Source organism: Neomonachus schauinslandi, chromosome 3 (genome assembly GCF_002201575.2).
Source record: "Neomonachus schauinslandi chromosome 3, ASM220157v2, whole genome shotgun sequence".
Taxonomy (NCBI): Eukaryota; Metazoa; Chordata; class Mammalia; order Carnivora; family Phocidae; genus Neomonachus; species Neomonachus schauinslandi.
Window position 1 is genome coordinate 146,504,789 of NC_058405.1, and position 23,300 is coordinate 146,528,088.

General features: G+C 35.3%; 1 protein-coding gene across 1 annotated transcript in view; it reads right to left on the reverse strand.

Moving 5' to 3' along the window:
* Positions 1 to 8,989: 8,989 nt before the first annotated feature.
* The window catches only part of ZSWIM2 (zinc finger SWIM-type containing 2), a 32,744-nt gene continuing 18,433 nt past the window's right edge, over positions 8,990 to 23,300 (reverse strand). Inside the window, exons 6-9 of the mRNA XM_021703223.1 lie at positions 22,831 to 22,915; positions 22,001 to 22,113; positions 10,887 to 11,040; positions 8,990 to 9,948 (exon numbers count right to left, since the gene is read on the reverse strand). Of these exons, the coding sequence (XP_021558898.1) occupies positions 9,136 to 9,948; positions 10,887 to 11,040; positions 22,001 to 22,113; positions 22,831 to 22,915 (1,165 nt within the window). The 3' untranslated portion in view covers positions 8,990 to 9,135. The remainder of the gene's footprint in view (positions 9,949 to 10,886; positions 11,041 to 22,000; positions 22,114 to 22,830; positions 22,916 to 23,300) is intronic.

The following is a 23,300-nucleotide window of genomic DNA, read 5'->3' on the forward strand; positions in this document are numbered from 1 at the left end:
AATGGAAAAATTCTTAGAAAAGTATAATTACCAAAACTGAATAAGGAAGGAATAGAAAATCTGAATAGACTAATTATTAGTAAGAAGATTGAACCAGTAATTAAGAATCTCCCAATGAAGAAAAGCACAGGACCAGATGGTTTCACTGGTGAATTTTATAACACTTAAGGATTTAACACCAATCCTTTTCAAAAAAATCAAAGAGGAGGAAAGCAAACATTACTCGGATACCAAAGCCAGAAAAGGACACCACCAGAAAACTACAGGCTAATAGCCTTGATGTATATAGATGCAAAAATTATCAAAAACAAACAAACAAATAAAACCCAAACAAACTAGCAAACCAAATTCAGGAGGACATTTAAAAAATCATTCACCATGAAATGATGTGGGATTTATCCTTGGGATGCAAGGATAGATCAACATTCACAAAATCAATGTGATACTTCACACTAATAGATTAAAAGAAAAAAAATCATATGAGCATCTCAGTAGATGCAGAAAAAGCATTTGGCAAAATCCAACATTGATTTATGATGAAAGCTTTTTTTAAGATTTATTTATTTGAGAGGGAGAGAGAGAGCACAAACACAAATGGGAGGGACAGAGGGAGAGGAGAAAGAATCCCAAGCAGACTCCAGGCTGAGTGCAGAGCCCAACGTGGGGCTTGATCCCATGACACCAAGATCATGACCTGAGCAGAAACTGAGTCAGATGCTTAACTGACTATGCCACCTAGTCGCCCCTGATTCATGATGAAAACTTTTTTTTTTAAGATTTTATTTATTTATTTGACAGAGAGTGACACAGCAAGAGAGGGAACACAAGCAGGGGGAGTGGGAGAGGAAGAAGCAGGCTTCCTGCCGAGCAGGGAGCCCAATGTGGGGCTCAATCCCAGGACCCTGGGATCATGACCTGAGCTGAAGGCAGATGCTTAACGACTGAGCCACCCAGGGGCCCCAGTGATGAAAACTTTTTTTTTTTTTGAAAACTGTTAACAAATTACATATAGAGGGAATGTATCTCAACATAACAAAAACCATATATGACAAGCCCACAGCTAACATCATACTCAATGGTGAAAGGTTGAAAACTTTTCCTCAAAGATCAGTAACAAGACAAAGATGCCCACTCTCACCACTGCTATTTAACATAGTGCAGGTCCTAGCCAGAGCAATCTGGCAAGAAAAGTAAAATGCTTTGCAATTAGAACTGAAGAAGTAAAATTGTCTCTATTTGCAGGTGATATATTTTATATATATATATAATCCTAAAGATCCTACCAAAAAACCAGATCTAAATGAATTAAGCAAATTTGCAGGATACAAAATTAAATAAAAATCAGTAGCATTTCTATACACTAACAATAAATTATCTAAGAAATAAAGAAATTGATCCTACTTACATAAAAAACAAAATCCTTGAGATAAACTTAACCAAGGAGGTGAAAGATCTCTATACTGAGAACTGTAAGACATTGACAAAAGAAAAAAGATACAAAAAAAAAGTTATCCCATGTCCATGGATTGGAAGAATATTGTTAAAATGTCCATACTATGAAAAGCCACCTATATTCAATGAAATCCCAATCTAGATTCACATGGCATTTTATAAAAAGTAGAAAATAATCCTAAAATGTATGTGACCACAAAAGACCTAAATAGCCAAAGCAATTCCAAGAAAGAAAAACAAAGCAGGAGGCATCACACTTCCTGATTTTAAGCTATATTATAAAACTATAGTAATCAAAACAGTAAGGTGCTGGCACAAAAACAAATATATAGATCAATGGAATGCACAGACTAAAAGTGCCACAATGGAAATAGATATTCCATGCAAATGGAAACTAAAAGAAAGCTGAGGTAGTTTTACTTATTTCAGACAAAATAGAATTTAGGAGAAAGTAATAACAGAAAAGGTCATTATAAAATTGAAAATTGATTCTGAGAAAATAGAAGTGAACTCCCCCACAGTTACATGCTGATAAGTGGTAGAGCCAGTATCTGAATTAAAATCTCTCTGACGCCAGTGCCTATACTTGTTCTATTGTACCATGCTGTACCTTGACTCTTGCCTCACCTGGGCTATAGCAACAATCTCCTCACTGGTATTCTTATCTCTTATATTTTTTTCCCAACCTATTCCCCAGACTCCAGCAAGCTGAACTTCCTAAAATACTGCATTATTTACCTTGATTCAATGTTAGTTGGTTTCTCTTTAGTAACAAGGGTCAAAACTGTTTGACATTTAATGGTGGCAAGAATCAATTTATGTGACCTTAGGTATATCATCTTCTCTCTTGTAAACTGATCTAAGTCAATTTGCTTAATTGCATCGTATTAATTCCTAATAGTATCAATCATACTATATTAATAAATATTTATTTAAAAATAAGGTCATTATTATCCCTGATGAACATAGATGCAAAAGTCCTCAACAAAATATTAGCAAACTGCATTCAAAAATACATTAAAAATGTCATTCACCCTGATCAAAAGGGGATTATTCTGGGGATGCCAGAATGGTTCAATGTTTGCAAATCAATCAACATGATACACCATATTAACAAAAGATAAAAATCATATTATCATTTCAATAGGTACAGAAAAAGCCTTTGATAAAGTTCATAACCAATTTATGATAAAAACTCTCAACAAACTGGGTTTAGAAGGAACATACTTCAATGCAACATATGTAAAAAAGCCACAGCTAACATCATACTCATTGGTGAAAAACTGAGAGCTTTCCCTCTAATATCAGGAACAAGAAAATAATACCCAGTCTTGCTACTTTTATTCAACATAGTATTATGTATATCTATATTTTAGGTGGAATCCTTTCACAATGTATACATATATAAAATCATCATGATGAACATATTAAATTATAATTTTATTTAATTATGCCTCAATAAAACTGAAAAAAGTTCATCTTTAGTACATTGTGTGAAGAACCACTAGGAATTGTAATAGCTAAATTCTCATATAGAACATTAAAGATATATTCTTTCATATTCTTTTGGTCATTTTTTTCTCTAGAAAATATTCTTTTTCATTAAATTATGTAATAGTCTCTCATTAAATTCTGTGACTCTCTGGTTTCTAGGAAATAGGGTACTGTCATTTTGATATCATTCTTTGAAATAATGAAGGCATTTGGGAAGCTAGGGAATACATGTAGATATGATGTATTTCAGATTTAATTTTAAAATACTTTTAACAACTTTTAACATCATATAAAATACTAATTATTCAGAAGGAATTTGGGTGAATTTTATCCTGGTAACAATATAAAGTAACATATTTTAAAGCTTCCTATTGTCAAAACAATCAATTGAAAGTTAAAAATATTACATTTGAGAATTATCATTATCATATTCTTGTTTTATATTTTTGTACACAATTTCTTAGGCCTCTACAGTTTACAGTAAAATTAGGAACTAGAATTTTTAAAATTATATCTCTGAGAGAAAATTTTTATTTTATTTTATTTATTTTTTTTAAAGATTTTATTTATTTATTTGACAGAGAGAGACACAGTAAGAGAGGGAACACAAGCAGGGAGAGTGGGAGAGGGAGAAGCAGTCTTCCCACGGAGCAGGGAGCCGGTTACCGGGCTTGATCCGAGGACCCTGGGATCATGACCTGAGCCAAAGGCAGACGCTTAATGACTGATCCACCCAGGCGCCCCTGAGAGAAGATTTTTATAAACAAAATAATGTAAATCAGTGCTGGTACCATATTTATTTTCAAAATCTATGCCATATTTAACATGGTTTCATTATTTTATTTTATTTAGACTTACTTATTTGAGAGAGAGCAAGCTAGCATGCGGAGGGGGTGGGGCAGAAGGAGAGGGAGAGAGAGTTTCAAGCAGACTCCATGCTGAGCTTGGAGCCCCACCTGGGGCTTGACCCCACGACCCTGAGATCATGACCCTAAGATCACCATCTGAGCCAAAACCAGGAGTTGGCGCTCAACCTACTGTGCCACCCAGGTGTCCCTCATGTTATTTTAAACTATACAATTAGTACTACAAAATTTATTGAAATAATCAGGATCAAAGTATTTTAATAATTATGATTTTTCTTCAAAATAACTTATTTTTAAAAATTTTTTATTTTTTTTTATTTTTTTTTTAAAGATTTTATTTATTTATTTGACAGAGAGAGACACAGTGAGAGAGGGAACACAAGCAGGGGGAGTGGGAGAGGGAGAAGCAGGCTTCCCACTGAGCAGGGAGCCCGATGCGGGGCTCGATCCCAGGACGCCGGGATCATGACCTGAGCCGAAGGCAGACGCTTAACGACTGAGCCACCCAGGCACCCCTATTTTAAAAAATTTTACAACCGAAAACCATGACCATTAGATTCTTATTCTTTCTTCTGTAATGAACATCTAGAATTTTAGCATTTAATATACGTGCTGCTGACGCAAACACTAGAATTTTAGCATTTCAGAGTCATTAATTATCCATAATAATGAAAAACTAGTAAGGAGGAAACTGCTATTTTTATTTTAAATAATCAGTGACATAGGTGTGTGAAACTTCGGAAAATTAACTTTAGCATATTTTATTGGTTTTATAAAGTGTAAAAGGGATCTATTTATTTCTAGCTTGCACATATTTCTTCTAAAGTTTTAGCTTATATAATTTTTTTTTAAAGTAATTTCTACACCCAACGTGGGGCTTGAACTCACAACCCCAAGATCAAGAGTTGCACACTCTGCTGACTGAGCCAGGCAGGTGCCCTGATGGAATTTTTTGAAAGAGGAATTTTTGTCACTATACCTTAATGGTCTTATCCAGATACTATTGAAATATCACTGAAATATACTTCTGGTCCATTGTTGACATTTTTAAAATAAAAGCAACTACTTAAAATATTGCTACCTTACTCCTTTGTACTGTAAGAATAATATACCAGCATATTACTACTAAATTAAAGTTGCATCTGAAGCACAATTTGATCTTTAGTGTTATATCTTCTAGTCCTTTCTCTCAGGATTTCAAATATTTGAACAAGTATACATGTGACAAATGTGTTTCAGTATGGAACAGATGGTCACAAAACAGTACAATTTATTCACAGGCTGAAATCCAACTTTCAAACACTAGAGCCTCTCCAGTGATTTAAGCTTCTATGATATGCCAAATTGTTTTATACAAATCAATGTTTCCTATTCAGACTTGAAAAACACTCCCTCTGCTCCAAAGAGATCATTCACTCATTCAACCATAATGACATTTTAACTTAAAGAAAATTGGTCATCCTCTTCAAAGAACATGCTAAAAGTAGAACTTGTTTCACAGTAGACATCACTTAGAAAACAGTTCCATCAATTTTTAATCTTCTAATTGCTTTTGGAAATGTTCCTGCAAATGTGTATCTTTGAATATTTCATTATAATGGCTTCTTTGAATAAAAATATTTATTTATTTATTTAAAAGATCTTTTTATTTATTTATTCATGAGAGAGAGAGAGAGAGAGAGAGAGAGGCAGAGGCAGAGGGAGAAGCAGGCTCCCCGTGGAGCAGGGAGCCCGATGCGGGACTCAATCCCAGGACCCTGGGATCATGACCTGAGCTGAAGGCAGATGCTTAACCGACTGAGCCACCCAGGTGTCCCTGAATAAAAATATTTATTACCATATACACAAGAAACACATTATATATGTAGTAATTAATCATGATAATATTCATGAAGGTATTTGCTCAGTACAATACTAATTCTACAACTATACTTCACTGTTAAGAATGATATTCTGCCTTTACAAGCTCCAGAAAACATTCTCTAGTCAGAATCAGAAAAAGATTTGTTTAAAATGGGATAATATAATATTCCCTCAATTAAAAGCTGAGAGAGACTCAGAGAAAGAGGCTGAGAAAGAATACCACTGTGTTCTAGTGTCAGACTAGGAGCAAGAAAATGTGAATTTTTGTTTTTGCTTTGGCTTCTCACCTTGGGTGAGACATTAAAACCCTTTAAACTTTATTTTCCTCATTGAAAAAACCCTAGGGGGATGCCTGGGTGGCTCAGTAAGTTAAACGCCTGCCTTCAGTTTGGGTCATGATCCTAGGATCCTGGGATTGAGTCCCACATCGGGCTCCTTGCTCAGCAAGGAGCCTGCTTCTCTCTCTGCCTGCCGCTCCCCCTGCTTGTGCACGTGCGCCCTCTCTCTCTGACGAACCAACCAACCAACCAACCAACCAACCAACCAACCAACCCACCCAAGGATCTCCAAAAATTCATTCAGCTCTTCCACTCTGTGATTGTACTGCAGGGCTAGGGGAGATTAAGAGACACAGAAAAGGGTTTGAGCCAACTGCCAGCCTCCTTTCACCCAAGTCTCCCACCATGTCCCCCAACCCTCACCTGGCCCTGGGTTCTGGGTTACTTTTCCCACCAGTGCACAGCCCCACTGTCCAACAGCCTTCTGTTGATTTAGATTCCTCCTGCCTCCTTATATGCCTTTGTTGCCACGACACCTGGCAACATGATTTGGCATCATATATTTGCCGCTGAGAAATTGAGTGTAAGGAGCATCCTGTGCTGAAGGTCACATCCACCTGTGAGTCTCTCCACCCGGGGCCACAACCAAGCAGCAACTAAAACTTTGAAATAACTTGTCCGCTCTGCCTTAAATTTCCATTTGTTGGTCACTTCTCAAGTGAAGTCCCATCTTCTTTATTCTCACCTTTATCGCTATAATACTTTGTGTTTCCTTTCTTCCCTAACAGCTCACTCCCCTTCCCATCCCAAACTCCTGTATTTTTTTTCCTCTGGACTTCTGATTCCACTACCATGAGCTCCCTACACCTGTGATCTTTCCATAAAATGTTTCAGTCCTTCCCACCCTTCCTCCCCTCTTGCCTTAGCCTGTATTCCTTCTGAGGACTTTACTGCAGCCCTGTCAGAAAAGCATATTTATTTTTTCATACTGTCCTTGCATCAGGATCAGGGGGTGGGGTCAATTTCTCCGTACTCCTTGACATTTTCAGATCATAGCTCCAGACTTTCTTATAAAAATGTCAGTTCCCTTCAGGGTTTACCATTTCTTGATTCCTCTCCTTTTCTACCCCCTCCTCTGTAGAACGTCTAGACACACTCAGCTGAGGATTTTTGGCAATAGATTTACAAACCTTCTTCCTTCCCTAACTTCTCTTATGAGGAAGGATATTAATGTCTATGAAACTGATTCAGTTATTGCCATTGGTTCTCATTTTCCTTCATGTTTTCATTCTTGCAGGCTTCTCTCTGCCACATCTACCAACCTATGGCCATACTTGGAACCTGCTCCCTTCTGAAATCTCTTCTTCAGGCATTACTTTCTCAGACCCAAACTTCCTATTTTTTTGCAGCATGCCTGCCTAGTACTCCTGTTTGACCAATCTTAGCCTTCCAATTCATTTACTCATTTATCTTGCCTTAGAGTCAGCCTTTTCCTATAATCTCTTCTAATTTGTTCAGATTTTGAGTCTATCTCTTCTTCGATCTCTCCCTTGTTGAGGCCCCAAACTTGCTTGCTTATTTTCCTTTAATTGTAACTACCTACCAAAGCTGCAGCCATGATGAATTCAAGACTCCATCTTCTCTACAGTGGCACATAGATTGTGTTGTGCAGCTAAACATCATCCAAATGAGTCAGATTGGTAACATTCTATAAATTCATAGCTAGCAAACTTAAAAGGACCTTAAAATTGCCTGAAATGCTATTATGCTTCACCAGTCAGTTCACTTTCCATTTCTCTCAAGAAAATAGTTTCTTTAATCCTTTTCCAATGACCTCAAACATATTTCTTCTTTACTCACTCTCTGCTGATTTAGACTACAATTTCATTACCTCTTGCATCTAAATCTATAATATATACTCCCCTTCTGTTATAGTGGATAAGTCCCTGCATCCTACTATAGGGTATCCTGACACTTATGCTCTAGATCCTTCTGTTATTAACAATTATCACACATACCAGCTGTATCTGTCTGATACCACTTATCATACACACCAGCTATATTTTTAATGACATTTAAATAGGTTCAAGTCTCAGCTTAAAAAAAAAAACACCAAAACCGTGAATAAACATCTTCCAGTTACTTTTGTCTCTTCTTTCATTTATAATCTCTTGTCCTGAGTTATATATATATACTGTTTCCTTGTCATTTTCTCTTCAACCCAATCCAACCTAGACTTGGCTCCCACCACTCCACTAAACTCTCCTAGCTAAGGTCACTAATATTCTCCTTATTGCTAAAGCAAAATTGCATTCTTCAGTCTTGATCTTACCTGACCAACTGCTACTAATTTACTACATTTTCTTTCTTTGGTTTTCTAATACCACATATTTTTTTTTGTTTTGCCTCCCTCCTATGTGGCCACTTGTCTTCATAATTCAGTAGTTCAACCAATATTACAGAACACCCGTGTTTGTCAAGCACTGTATGTTAAGTGTACAACAGTGAATAAGACAACAAGGTCCTTGCCCCCAAATATATTATATTTTAATGGGGGGATTAAGTAATTTTATATAGTCTTCAAAAATAGTAGAAATAGTAGAAATTTGTAGTACTTATAAGTTTCTTGAAATCAGTGAAATCATTCTAAATGTGGCATAACTTACAGCATTATAAGTATATTTAATTTACATTTCATGTATAAGAAATACCTTTAAGGAAGTAAAGTGAAAAAGACAACTACCATCTGGATTTTCCTATAGGTTTGTGGTGAATATTAATGCAAGAAAACACAAAAAATATTCAAGGTCCTGGAAAGAATCCTTCCATGTTACATGTTATCAAGTGGAATGTTTAAAAACAGTGGCTCAAGACAAGGAAAATCTATTTCCTTAATTTACGTAAAAATAAATAATTTAGTCAGTATGAAATAAAATTTCTAAAAATTATTAATAATTAACAACATCCTGAACATACTCATCAAAACACCTAATGCTTTAAGTCTTATAGAGAATGGGGTCATTTCTTTTAAGAGTAGTTAGTCATTCACAGACAAGTAGGCAAAATGACAACAAAGAATTCTATATACATTTGTCAGGAGTATATAGTGTTTATGTTCTACAAATAAAACATTTTTATGTTCAATATTCAAATATTTTCTGATGTTAATAAAAAATACATCTTCATAACTGAACTCCTTCCAATATTAAAGATAGCTCAGGATTTTTTGTATTTAAAGGATGAGATTCAGGCTTTCTTGACAGATTACTACATTTTTGTCTAGTTTTTCCCATACAATTATTATATCTTTTAGACAAACTAATTTTAGTTGTACCCCAATTGACAATAAGATTTAAATCTTCTGGAAGTAAAGTATTTGATCTCTTCTTGTCTTCTCTTATTCTAGTACCAAAAGTCTTCTTTTGATTGTGGTTAATATGTTTACAGTCTTTGGCCATCTTCTGACTTTGACCAGTGTGGTATTTTTCACTGATACATGGGCTTTCCATTCCAGTGAGACATATAATATTCTTGTGAGCAATAGAAGGAAGAAATGTTTGAGATGACATTTTTCCAAAGGATCCAGTTGGTAAATCTTGAAGATACCTGGGGAAATGTTGGCTAATTTTATATTCATAGATTAATTTTCTTGAGTTTGAATCATCTAACTTGATAGAGAATAGATCATCTATTGTTATATTCTGATAGGTATCTGTTGGACTTTCAGGTGTATTCAACTTTTCAGAATTATGTTGAGGTATGCTAGGTAAAATTCCAACTCTATTTTGGTTTAAGACTAATCCAGTACCAGGAATAAAAAGTTCTGGTTCTTCCTGTTTTGACAGATGAGTGATGTTTGTGGTTGAAATGGATTGATGTGTGTGTCCATTTACTGCCGTATCTTTCCAGATTAAAGGGTTATATATAACTTGTCCATCAATAGGGCATGAATTGCACTTGTAGAATAACCAACTGTCAATACATTTCCTATGAAACTTAAAAAAAAGGTTATAAATTAATCAGAGATATAATTATCTTGTTTATAATGTATACATCTATGTAAATTTTTCCCAGTTGCATTATTGTGTTACTATTAAAACTATTTAGCAAGAATGGAAGATAATTATAATTTATCAAGTTTTATGGAAATATTTTGAAGACGAAAATGGAATGGGTTATGGACTGATCTCCATTTTCAACATTAAAATGGAAAGGCTTCTATGGATATCACTTTTGTAATCTTGTTAAATCCCACTACTTATTCAAGCTATTAATTTTACTGTTGCTTTCTAATGAATGAAATTTATTAATAACAAAAACAGTCATAACCAACTAGAGTTGGAAACGGATCTGATGATGGTATGGTATAAAATAACAAATCACGTTCTTGGGAAGAAAACAAACTAAGACTTTTTAAGTAAAGGTGAATCTAAAGCTAAATATTTATTTATTTATTTATTTATTTTTAAGCTAAATATTTATTTAAAGTAACTTTATTTCAGAAAAAAACTGGTTACTATATAGTGATTGAACATTAGACTTTAATTCCAGTGAATTCATTTGAAATAATAATTACATTAAATTAAACATTTGTTTCATCCAAAGAATCACAAAAACACATTATTCTATAATGTTTTTCTTTATCTGGGTAATGAAAGTAGATAAGATAGATAAAATAATCTAACTTGAAGAGCCATTTTATCTTTCCTGGATAGCATATACAGAAATGAGTCCTAATCAATAGAAATCCATCCATAGGGGACAGAGCTGCCTTCGCAATAGTCTCTGCTGCAGCTCTTCCACACATACTGTTCAATATGAACATCTCTGCACATAATACAACTAAAAAGTGAAAGTAGAGACTTAAATTGACGATTCATTTGTAAAAACCGGCCCTACAAAGAAAGTCAAACTAACATGATGTGACTTCTACCTTGTGAGTACATGGTAGCAATCTTGTATGTTGACCCAGACGAAATGCCTTCAAACAAAGTCGACACTGATAGCCTGGAGCAAGCAGCTTACTATTCTTTGTAATCAGTGAAAGAGGCAGTGACTTCACCACTTGTTTTGGTGTGTAAACTTGGCTGAATGAGAATGAGCAGAAAGACATTAATGTTTATATGTGATTATAGATCAGGTAGTAATCAGTAGCACAGGTAAATAACCTCCATATAAATAATGTAAATGAATCCAATATTTTTTGAACTGAAGATAAGAAATCTCATACATTATAAAGTCAAATAAATCAATTATATTGATGCTGAACAAGATGAACCCAATTTCAACATCAACTTCATAAATAACAAAATTTAGTCATTTCAAATAAAAACACTAAACTAAAATTTTTTGATTTGCACTTTTTAATGTCTATGAAATAAGAACAAAATTTTAATGAGAACCATATACTCAAATTATTTCAGTCTAAGCCAACACTTATTCCTTGTGTTTAGAAAAATACAACCTGAATCACGATGCCATCTGGTAGGGAGTAAGGTGTGTGGTAAGCCACATTAAATATTCTAGGCTACTGTGATAAATTGGTAGATGAGAATCTAAGAGGAAACTCATTCTCCCTTGGGGTACATGCTTACTACTTTAGTATTGTTAGACTATGTTAATGTGATTGTAAAAGTACCAACCCCATTTTTGTACCAAAAGTACCAACCAACAAAACTAAGATTAATGTAAATTAACTGCTATGTGATGCCATTAATAACTGAAAAAACAGATAAAACAAATATTAAAAACAAAACTTGGTAAAAGGTTAGACACATTCCTATTATTCCAAAGTCATTCAGAACAAAGTTCAAATACAGGACTACCTTGGAGATATTGTGGGCTTGGTTCCAGACCACCACAATAAAGTATCACAATAAAGCAAGTCAAGTGAATTTTTTGGTTTCCTAGTGCAAATAAAAGTTATGTTTACATTATACTGTAGTCTATTAAGTGTGCAATAACATTATGTCTGAAAAAGCAATGTACATACTTTATTTTTTTTAAAGATTTTACTTATTTGACAGAGAGAGAATACAAGCAAGGGTAGCAGCAGGCAGAGGGAGAGGGAGAAGCAGGCTCCCCATGGAGCAGGGAGCCTGATGTGGGGCTCGATCCCAGGACTCTGGGATCATGACCTGAGGCCAAGGCAGTCACTTAACTGACTGAGCCACCCAGGTGCCCCGTAATGTACATACTTTAACTAAAGATGCCTTACTGTTAAAAAATGCTAACATTATTTGAGCTTTCAGTGAGTTGTAATATTTTCTGGTCTTGTCTCAATGTTAATGACTGCTGACTGATCAGGGTACTGGTTGTTGAAGGCTGGGATGGCTGTAGCAATTTCTTAAAATAAGATAACAATGAAGTTTACCTCATCAAGTAACATTTCCTTTCTGTAGCATGTGATGCTGTTTGATTACATTTTACCCACAGAAGAACTTTCTTCAAAATTTGTCAATAGTCTTTTTTTTTTTTTTAAGATTTATTTACTTATTCCAGAGAGAGAGAGAGAGGGAAAGAGAGAGAGTTAGTAAGGTGAGGAGCAGAGGGAGAGAGAGAGAGGGAGAGAGAGAATCTCAAGCAGACTCCCTACTGAGCACAGAGCCCAACACAGGGCTCCATCTCAGGACCCTGAGATCATGACCTGAGCCAAAATCAAGAGTTGAATGCTCCAGCAACTGAGCCACCCACGGATCCCAAAATTTGTCAATACTCTTAAACCCTACAGCTACTTTATCAACTAAGTTTATGTAATATTCTAAATCTTTTGTTGTCATTCCAACAATTTTCACAGCATCTTCACCAGAAGTAGATTCTATCACCACTTTCTTTGCTCATTCATAAGAAGCAACTCCTCATCCATTAAAGTTTTATCATGAGATTACAGCAATTCAGTCACATCTTCAGGCTCCACTTCTAATTTTATTTCTCTTGTTATTTCCACCACACCTGCAGTTACTTCCTTCACTGAAATCTTGAACCCCTTAAAGTCATCTGTGAGGATTGGAATCAACTTATTCACAACTCCAGTTAATGTTAATATTATGACCTCTTCCCATGAATAATGTTCTTAATAGCATCTAGAATGGTGAATTTTTCCCAGAAGGTTTTCAATTTACTTTGCCCAGATCCATCAGAGGAATCACTGTGACAGCTATAGCCTTACAAAATGTATTTCTTCACTTCTGGGGAAGATGGCAGAGTAGGAGTATCCTAGGCTGATCTTATCCCATGTGTACATTTAGATAACACTTAAATCAGGTTAAATAACCCAGAAAATGACCTAAAGACTGGCAGAACAGACTTCCAACATCTAAATGAGAGAACAGTCTATACTAAAGAGGGTAAGGAGGGAAGAGATGCAAGTGGGGAGCCAAACTGACCTGTGAGATTATCTGCAGGAGGAGGGATGCCAACAGTGTGGAGATGGGCGAGGACCAGACCCCAAACTAGGCACTGCAGGCATGGGGGATCTGCACTAGGAAGACAAATCCCCATAACATTTGGCTTTGAAAACAAAAGGGACCTAACTACATGAGTCCTTACAATCAGTAGGGCTTAACAACTGGAACTTTAAAAATCAGTAGGCTTAGTTCTGGGAGAGGCAGAGGGGATAAGAAACTGAGTCTCCACCCTAAAAGGGAGAGCAAAACAAACAGTAGCACTGAGATCAGCATAGAAACAGCAGTTTAAAGAACTGGATATACAGGAAGAAGATGCATTTACTAATCTCTGAGCATGTGCTGGAGAGGCAGGGATCTTTGGGAGACTATTCCAAGAACCAAATAGCTGGTGGACATCATTTCCCTCCCCTACCTCCCAGCTAAATACATAGACATGTGTTGAAACTGGTACAGCATCAACACTCTTCACCTACCTTGCTAACAGCAGCACCCTGCCCCTGTGTTCTCTGGGGATTCACCTCCTCCAACAAGCCCTTGGCAAGAGTTCATCCAAAGAGGGACCACAAGCCTGGCAGGGTATAAGCAGCCCTGATAGGGGATGGCACCACTCCAAAGTGACTCCTGCCCCAGGGAGAGGAGAAAGTAACCATACACACCAGTTTTACTGGGCCCCAGCAGTGGGCTAGGGCAGACCTGTGGTCTGACTGCAGGCCATGCCCAACAACAAAAGCCTCCCAGGAGGTAAAAACGGGGAAAATACCTTGCAGTTCAGTGCTATGCAATTCTGGCAAAAGCCTGGTCTCACTCAACTCAAGCCCAAGGAAGCCCCAGACTAGCCCACTAATAACATAGGAACAAACCCTACCCACAACAGACAGACGACTGCAGATGACTGGACTGAAAACAAGTGCAACTCAGCCACAACATAGGGTACATGCAATCACATAGGAGATACCCCTGAAGTGCCAGGTTGTGGTGAACATGGGACATTGCACTACAGGGAATCACAGGACCTCTTTTTATAAGGCCACTACTTTCAATATAGGAGATGTAACTGACTTTCCTAACACTTAGAAACAGACACATAGAGTTAGACAAAATGAGGAGATAAAGGAATATGCCCCAAATGAAAGAACAGAAAATCATAGCAAGAGAGCTAAATGAAATGGAGATTAGTAATATGCCTGATAGATAATTTAAAGTAATGGTCATAAAGATACCACTGGACTTGAGAAAAGAGTGAAGGACTTCAGTGAGAACTGTCAACAAAGAGATAGAAAGCATAAAAAAGAACCAATAGAGATGAAGAGTTCAATAACTGAAATTAAAAATACACTAGAGGGAATAAGTTGACTAGAGAAAGCAGAAGAATAGGTCAGTGATCCAGAGGACAGAGTAATAGAAAGCAATCAAGCTGAACAGGAGAAAGAAAAATAATAATAAAAGATGAAAATAGACAAAGGGAACTCAGTGACACCATCAATTGTAATAACATTCACATTATAGGGATCTCAAAAGGAGAAGAGAGAGAAAAAAAGGCAGAAAATTTATTTGAAGAAATAATAACTGAAAACTTCCTGAATCTGGGGGAGGAAACAGAAAACTAGATCCAGGAGGCACAGAGAATCCCCAACAAAATCAACCGAAGGAGGTCCACATCAAGACACATAGTAATTAAAGTAGCAAAAAGTAGTGATAAAGAGAAATAATTTTAAAAGCAGCAAGAGAAAAGGAAGAATATAAAGGAATCCCCATAAGGCTATGAGCTGATTTTTCAGCAGAAACTTTGCAGGCCAGAGTAAGTGGCATAATATATTCAAAGTGGTAAAAGAAAAAAATCTGCAGCCAAGAATATTCTATCCAGCAAGGTATCATCCAGAATAGGAGAGATAAAGAATTTTCCAGATAAACAAAAGTTAAAAGAATTCATCACCACTAAACTAGACCTACATGAAATGTTAAAGGGGACTCCTTGAGTAGAAAGGAAAGGCCATAAGCAGGAGTAAGAAAAGTAGGAAGCACAAAAGCAGTAAATTTAAGTATATCTATAAATATCAGCCAAGGAATTGACAAAATAAAAGGATGCAAATTATGACACTATACCCCTAAAATGTGGAAGGGAGAGAAGTAAAAATTTAGTGCATTGAGAATGGGTTGAAACTTAAGTGACCACCAACTTAATATAGACTGCTATATGCATAAGATGTTATATATAAACTTAATGGTAACCACAAATCAAAAATTGGTAATAGATATGCAAAGAATAAAGAGAATCGAATCCAAGTATATCATTAAAAAAAGCCAGCAAACCGTGAGAGGAGAGAGCAAGATTACATACGAACAGAGAAGAACTACAAAAACAAACATAAAACAAATTAAAAAATGGCAATACATACCTTCAATAATTACTTTGGACACAATGCTCCAATCAAAAGACATAGGGTGATGGAATGGATAATAAAGCAAGAACTATATGCTGCCTACAAGAGATTCATTTCAGACCTAAAGACACATGCAGATTGAAAGTGAAGGGATGGAAAAGTATTTATCATGCAAATGTAAGTGAAAATAAAGCCAGAATAGCAACACTTATATCAGACAAAATAGACTTTAAAACAAAGACTGTGATAAGAGACAAAGGACACTATATAATCATAAAGGGAAAAATCCAACAAGAATATATAACAATTATAAATATTTATGCACCCAACATGGGAGCAACCAAATGCATAGGGCAGCTAATAACAAACATAAAGGAAATAATTGGTAGTAATACAATAATATTAGGGGACTTTAACACCTCACTTACATCAATGGATAGATCATCCAAACAGAAAATCAACAAGGAAACAGTAGCTTTGAATAACACATTGGGTCAGATGGATCTAACAGATATATTCAGAACATTTCATTCTAAAACAGCAGAACACACATTCTTTCCAAGCGCATATGGAACAGTCTTCAGAACAGATCACAAATTAGGCCACAAAACAGATCTCAACAAATTAAAAAAGATTGAAGTCTACCATGCATCTTTTCTGACCACAACACTATGAAACTAGAAATCAACCACAGAAAAAATCTGGAAAAAACACAAATACATGGAGGTTAAATAATATGCTATTAAATAAGGAATCAGTTACCCAAGAAGTCAAAGAGGAAATTAAAAAAATACATGGAGAAAAATGAAAACACAATGGTCCAAAATCTTTGGGATGCAGCAAAAGCTGTTCCAAGAGGGAAGGTTGTAGCAATACAGGCCTACCTCAAGAAACAAGAAACATCTCAAATAAACAACCTAACATTATATCTAAAGAAGCTAGAAAAAGAAGAACAGATAAAATCCCAAACCTGGAGAAGGAAGTAAATAATAAAGATCAGAACAGACATGAGCAAAATAGAAGTGAAAGAAACAACAGAACCGATCAATAAACTAGGAGCTCGTTCTTTGAAAAGATCAACAAAATCAATAAACTTAGCCAGACTTATAAAAAAAAAGACTCTAAATCAGAAATGATAGAGGGGAAATAACAACCAACACCACAGAAATACAAAAAATTATAAGAGAATATTATGAAAAATTGTATGCCAACAAATTGGACAACCTAAGAAGTGGATAAATTTGTAGAAACATATAACATCCCATAACTAAATCAGGAAGAAATAGAAAATTTGAACAGACCAATTGCTAGCAATGAAATTGAATTAGTAATTAAAAAAAACTACACAAAAACAAAAGTCCAGGACAGCATGGCTTCACAGGTGAATTTTACCAAACATTTAAAGAAGAGTTAACATCTATTCTTCTCAAAATATTCCAAAAGATAGAAGAGGAAGGAAAGCTCCCAAATTCATTCTACAAGGCCAGCATTACCATGATACCAAAACCGGACAGTGTCACTACAAAAAAACACTACGGGCCAATATCCCTGATGAATATAGATACAAAAGTTCTCAACAAAATATTAGCAAACCACATGCAACAATACATTACAAAGATTATTCACCATGCTCAGGTAGGATTTATTCCTGGGATGCAAGAATGGTTTAATATTTGCAAGTCAGTCAACATCATATACCACATCAACAAAATGAAGGATAAAAATCATATGATCATTTCAATATATACAGAAAAAGCATTTGACAAAGTATAACATCCATTTATAATAAAAGCTCTCAACAAAGTAGGTTTAGAGGAAACATATCTCAACATAATAAAGGTCATATATGAAAAACTCACACCTAACATCAAACTCACTGGTGAAAAACTGTGACCTTTTCCCCAGGAACAAGACAAGGATGTTCCCTCTTGGGGCGCCTGGGTTGCTCAGATGGTTACGTGTCTGCCTTTGGCTCAGGTCATGATCTCCGGGTCCTGGGATCGAGCCATGTCAGGCTCCCTGTTAAGCAGGGGAGTCTGCTTCTCCCTCTCCCTCTGCCTCTCTCCGCACTCATGCTCTCTCTCTCTCTCTTAAATGAAAAATAATAAAAAAGTATGTTCACTCTCATTACTTTTATTCAACAAAGTACTGACAGTCCTAGCTACAGCAATCAAATAAGAAAAACAAATAAAAGGCATCCAAACAGGTAAGGAAGAAATAAAACTTTTGCTATTTCCAGATGACAAGATACTATATATAGAAAACCCTAGAGTCTCCACCAAAAAACTATTAGAATCAATAAATGAATTCAGTAAGGTCACAGGACACAAAATCATGTAGAAATCTGTTGCATTTCTATACACTAATAATGAAGCAGCAGAAAGAAAATTTAAGAAAAATCCCATTTAAAATTGCACCAAAAATAACAAAATACCTAGGAATAAACTTAATCAGGAGGTGAAAACTATAAAACATTGATGAAAGAAATTGAAGATGACACAACAAATGGAAAGACATTCCATGCTCATGGAAGAACAAATATTGTTAAAATGTCCATACTACCCAAAGCAATCTATAGACTTAATGTATTTTTCTAGATTTTTATAGATATATAAAAATATCAACATCATTTTTCACAGAATTAGAAGAAACAATCCTAAAATTTGAATGGAACCACAAAAGGCCCTGAATAGCCAAAGCAATCTTGAAAAAGAAGCTAGAGGTATCACAATTCCAGATTTCAAGTTGTATTACAAAGCTGTAGTAATCAACACAGTATGATACTGGCAGAAAATTAGACAATGGAACAGAATAGAAAATCTGGAAATAAACCCACAATTATATGGCCAGTTAATCTTCAACAAAGAAGGCAAGAATATGCACTGGAAAAAAGTCTCTTTGATAAATGGTGTCTGGATAACTGGACAGCTATATGCAAAAGAATGAAACTGGACCAAACTTTTACACCATATACAAAAGTCAACTCAAAGTGGATTAAAGGCCTAAATGTGAGACCTGAAACCATAAAAATCACAGAAAAGAGCACAGACAGTAATTTCTCAGACATTGGCAGTAACAACATCTTTCTAGATATGTCTCCTCTCTTTTTTAAAAAAAAATTTATTTATTTTAGAGAGAGAGAGAGTGCACAAGTCGGGGGAGGGGGCAGAGGGAGAGAGAGAATCTATAGTGGACTTAGTGCTGAGCATGGAGCCCGATGTGGGGCTCAATTCCATGACTCTGAGATCATGACCTGAGCCAAGATCAAGAGTCTGATGCTTGACTGACTGAGCCACCCAGGTGCCCCTCTAGATATGTGTCTTTGAGGCAAGAGACAAAAAAGCAAAAATAAACTATTAGGATTACATCAAAATAAAAAGCTTCTGCACAGCAAAGTAAACAACCAACAAAACTAAAGACAACCTACTGAATGGAGGAAGAAATTTGCAAATGACATATCTGATAGTATCGAAAATATGTACAGAACTTTTACAATTCAACATGAATAAAATAATCTAACTAAAAAATGGGCAGGGGGCACCTGGGTGGCTTAGTCGGTTAAGCTTCTAGCTCTTGGTTTTCTGCTCAGGTCATGATCTCAGGGTCATGAGATCCAACTCCGTGTCAGGCTCCATGCTCAGTGTGGAGTCCGCTTGGGATTCTCTCCCTCTCCTTTTGCTCCTCCCCCCCACTCTCTAAGTAAATAAAATCTTAAAAAAAAAAAATTAAAAAAATTAAAAATGGGCAGAAGAAGACATGAACGGACATTTCTCTAAAGAAGACTTACAGATGGCCAACAGGCACATGAAAAGATGCTCAACATCACTCATCATCAGAGTAACGCAAATCAAAATCACAATGGGATATCACCTCACACCTGTCAGAATGGCTAAAATGAAAAACACAAGAAACAAGTGTTGGAAAGGATGTGGAGTAAAAGGAACTATCTTGTACTGTTTGTGGGAATGCAAACTGGTGCAGCCCCATTATGGAAGACAGTATGGAGGTTCCTCAAAAAATTAAAAATAGAAATACCCTATGATCCAGTAATCACACTATTAGTTATAGACCCAAAGAATATGAAAGCATTAATTTGAGAGAATATATGCACCCCCATGTTTACTGCAGCATTATTTAAAACAGCCAAATTCTGGAAACAACCCAATGTCCACTGATAGATGAATGGACAAAGAAAAAGTATACACACACACACACACACACACGCAGGTGCACACACACGCACACACACATATGCACACACACACACGCACACTGGAGTATTACTCAGCCATAAGAAAGAATGAAATCTTTGTCATTTGCAACAACATGGGATGTAGAGGTTATAATGTTAAGTGAAATAAGCCAGAGAAAAACAAATACCATATGATTTCACTCCTATGTGGAATTTAAGAAACAAAACAAAGAAAAGCAAAGAACAGAGAAAAAAAGGGACAAACCAAAAAACTCTTAACTCTAAAGAACAAAAGGGTGGTTACCAGAGGGGAGGTAGGTGGTGGGATGGGTGAAGTAGGTGAAGGGGATTAAGGGTACACTTATCATAATGAGCACTGAGTAATGTATAGACTTGTTGAATCACTATATTGTATATCTGACACTAACACAACACTGTATTTAACAGTTAAACTGCATTTAAGTCTTGGAATTAAAATTTTAAAAATTTATTTCTTAAATAATAAGACTTGAAAGTCAAAATTACTCATTAATTCATGGGTTGCTGAATGGATGTTGTGTTAGCAGGCATGAAAACAACATTACAATAGCAATGTCAAAGATCATAGATCACCATAAGAAATATAATAACAATCTGAAAAAGTTTGAAATATTGCAAGAATTACCAAAATATGATACAGAGACATGAAGTGAGCAAACGCTGTTGGAAAAATGACACCGAGATACTTGCTTGATATGGGTTATCGCAAACCTCCAGTTTGTAAAAAAAATGCAATATCTGCAAAGTATGATAATGTCAAGTGCAATAAAACAAGGCATGCTTATATTTTGCAGAAAAGTTTATATTTCTTATCACTCTACAGATATACTTCCATCATACTACAACAATTGCTTTTACCTAGGTCATCTAATTGTCGACTAAAAAAACAACTGTGTATTTTTATTACTTAAGGTTGTAACCATACTTTATCTTGAAATTATCTCCTTTTATTTATTCCACTTTCTCTACCTAGAATGCCTTTCTACCCTAATGTTCTTTTGCTTCTACCTATAATATCTTCAAAACCTTTAGTTACACAATTTGTCACTCTAATGGGTTGGTGTGATACCTAGCCAGAACCAGAGGAAATGGAGATGGAGAGCCTTTGCATAGGCTTATTACACACCCGCAAGGTATTTTATGCTCTGCAAGAGCTGTGGTCTACAAAGTGTGTGAAGTGCCCATCGGACATGGGTAAACATCCATTGGGTTGGACAGAAACATGTGTGTGTTTGTGTTAATGAGAACAAGCACAATTTTTATTTAGATAATTCACTGAAATTATTTTTTAAAAATGAATTTTATCTTATCCTTTCAAAATGACCTCTTTTGTATATGTTTTATAGTGTACCCAATATGTTAATAATACACAGCTTATTTAATTTTCTTTAATGAAGAATATGACAAAAAATCTGGAGGTTTACCCACTAATAAACAGCCAATCAGTGTTATGACATACAACCAATCTGCTCAGCATTCTTCCTCCATGAGGGTGAAATAGTGGGGGAATGAGGAAGAAAAGACTTCCTTCCCCTGGAGGTCAATCACTTCAAAGCAAATATCAATCCCCCTGCATTTTTTTAAATAACTTATATCAGTTTTAATTTTACATTTATTTAGACAATCATTTATTTACTGAGGGAACTACTATATCCCTAATAGCTAGTAGAATCTCTGGTGGGATTAATAATAATAGACAACATTATTTGAATATTTGCTGTGTGTATTAACTCATTTTATAGTCACAAAATTCCTATGAGGTTGGATTTTATAATTATTCACATTTTAAAGATGAAAAAAACGTGGCAGAGAGAAGTGAAGTAATTAGCACAAAAGTCACATGGCCAACTTGTAGTTGTACAAGGATTGGATTCAGGCAGTCTGACTCTAGAGTCTTTCTCTTTGCTTGCATAATAATGTTAACATATGGTTCATATTTACTGAATAAAGGAACTTATAAAATTAAACTGAAAAATTATTTAAATGTTCCAAGTCATAAAAGAAATGTAAGCTTCACTGAGAATCTCACCCTTGCTTTCCTTGAAAATGTGGCATCTTCTCTTCTATCTCATTTTTAATGTCTACATATTTTGCAGTTGCATCTGATCCTTTTTCTAGTGATCTCCATCTTTGATTTCTCTTCTATAATAGGTAAAAATAGGTGTTACTTTGCAAATCATGGAGATTTTAATTTTGTGGATTAAAATCAGTTGTGTATCAACATGATGTGAATAACAAAGACTCATTTAAAAATACACCTTTTTTAACATTAAAAAAATTACAAATTATTAGTGAGTCTAACATACTGTTGCACAGCTACTATAATAACGTTACTTTTTAAGGTAAAAACATTAATCAATAATGGTAATTGTGGATGTTTTATCTTTTTTTGTGGATGTTTTATCTTGCATAATAAGTAGAAGGTAGCATTTTTATTCAGCAACAGGAGACACTTCTAAGTGTACAGTTCAAATGATTGCAACATTTTATTATTGTTGATGTAAGAAATTTTAAAACCATTAAGTGGTTGTCAATAAGTTAGATCAATTTGAAACACTGAGTTTTTTTAAGAAATGAATATTCAAGTTTAGTGGCTGTAACTCCTGTACTTAAGATTTATGTATGATATCACCAGATGTTTGTTAATTGTGTTAGTTTTGTAAACTACCAAAGTGATAACTGGTTGCCTTGTACATTCCTATGAGAGTTCTCATAAAAATTTGGTCTTAGGTTTTTATTAAAAAACAATCAGCTCTATTACCAAGTGTTATCTATTCTTATCATTCTTAGATTTACTTTACTTAGATTTACAATAGGACAAATACAAACACCATATAAAATTCAAGATGGATATGGTACCTCACGAAATGTAAATGGGTGAGAAAGATGGCAGCAGCTATCAAAACATTCCTGGCATAAGTGGTATTCTATACATTTGGTACACCTAAAAATACAAAAGGCCAAGACATACAAGAAAAAAATTCAATTATTTTGATGGTTTTGGTGAACAATTCCTGCCAAAATTTCCTGGGAACTAGGCAAATAGGACAAAGACCCATATTATCTGATCCGTATTAGCTTCCTACTGCAACTGTAACAAATTATAATAAATTTAGCAGCTTAAACAACACAACTTTATTATTTTATAGTTTTGTAGGATAGAAGTCTGACATGGGTCTCAAGGAACTAAAATCCAGGTGTCGGCAGGATTGCATTTGTTTCTGGAGGTTCTAGAGGGGATCTGTTTCCATAGTCACATTTCCCTCTGACTCTCTTTTTGCATCCCCTGTCCACTTTTAAGAACCTTTGTGATTACAGTGGGTCCAGAC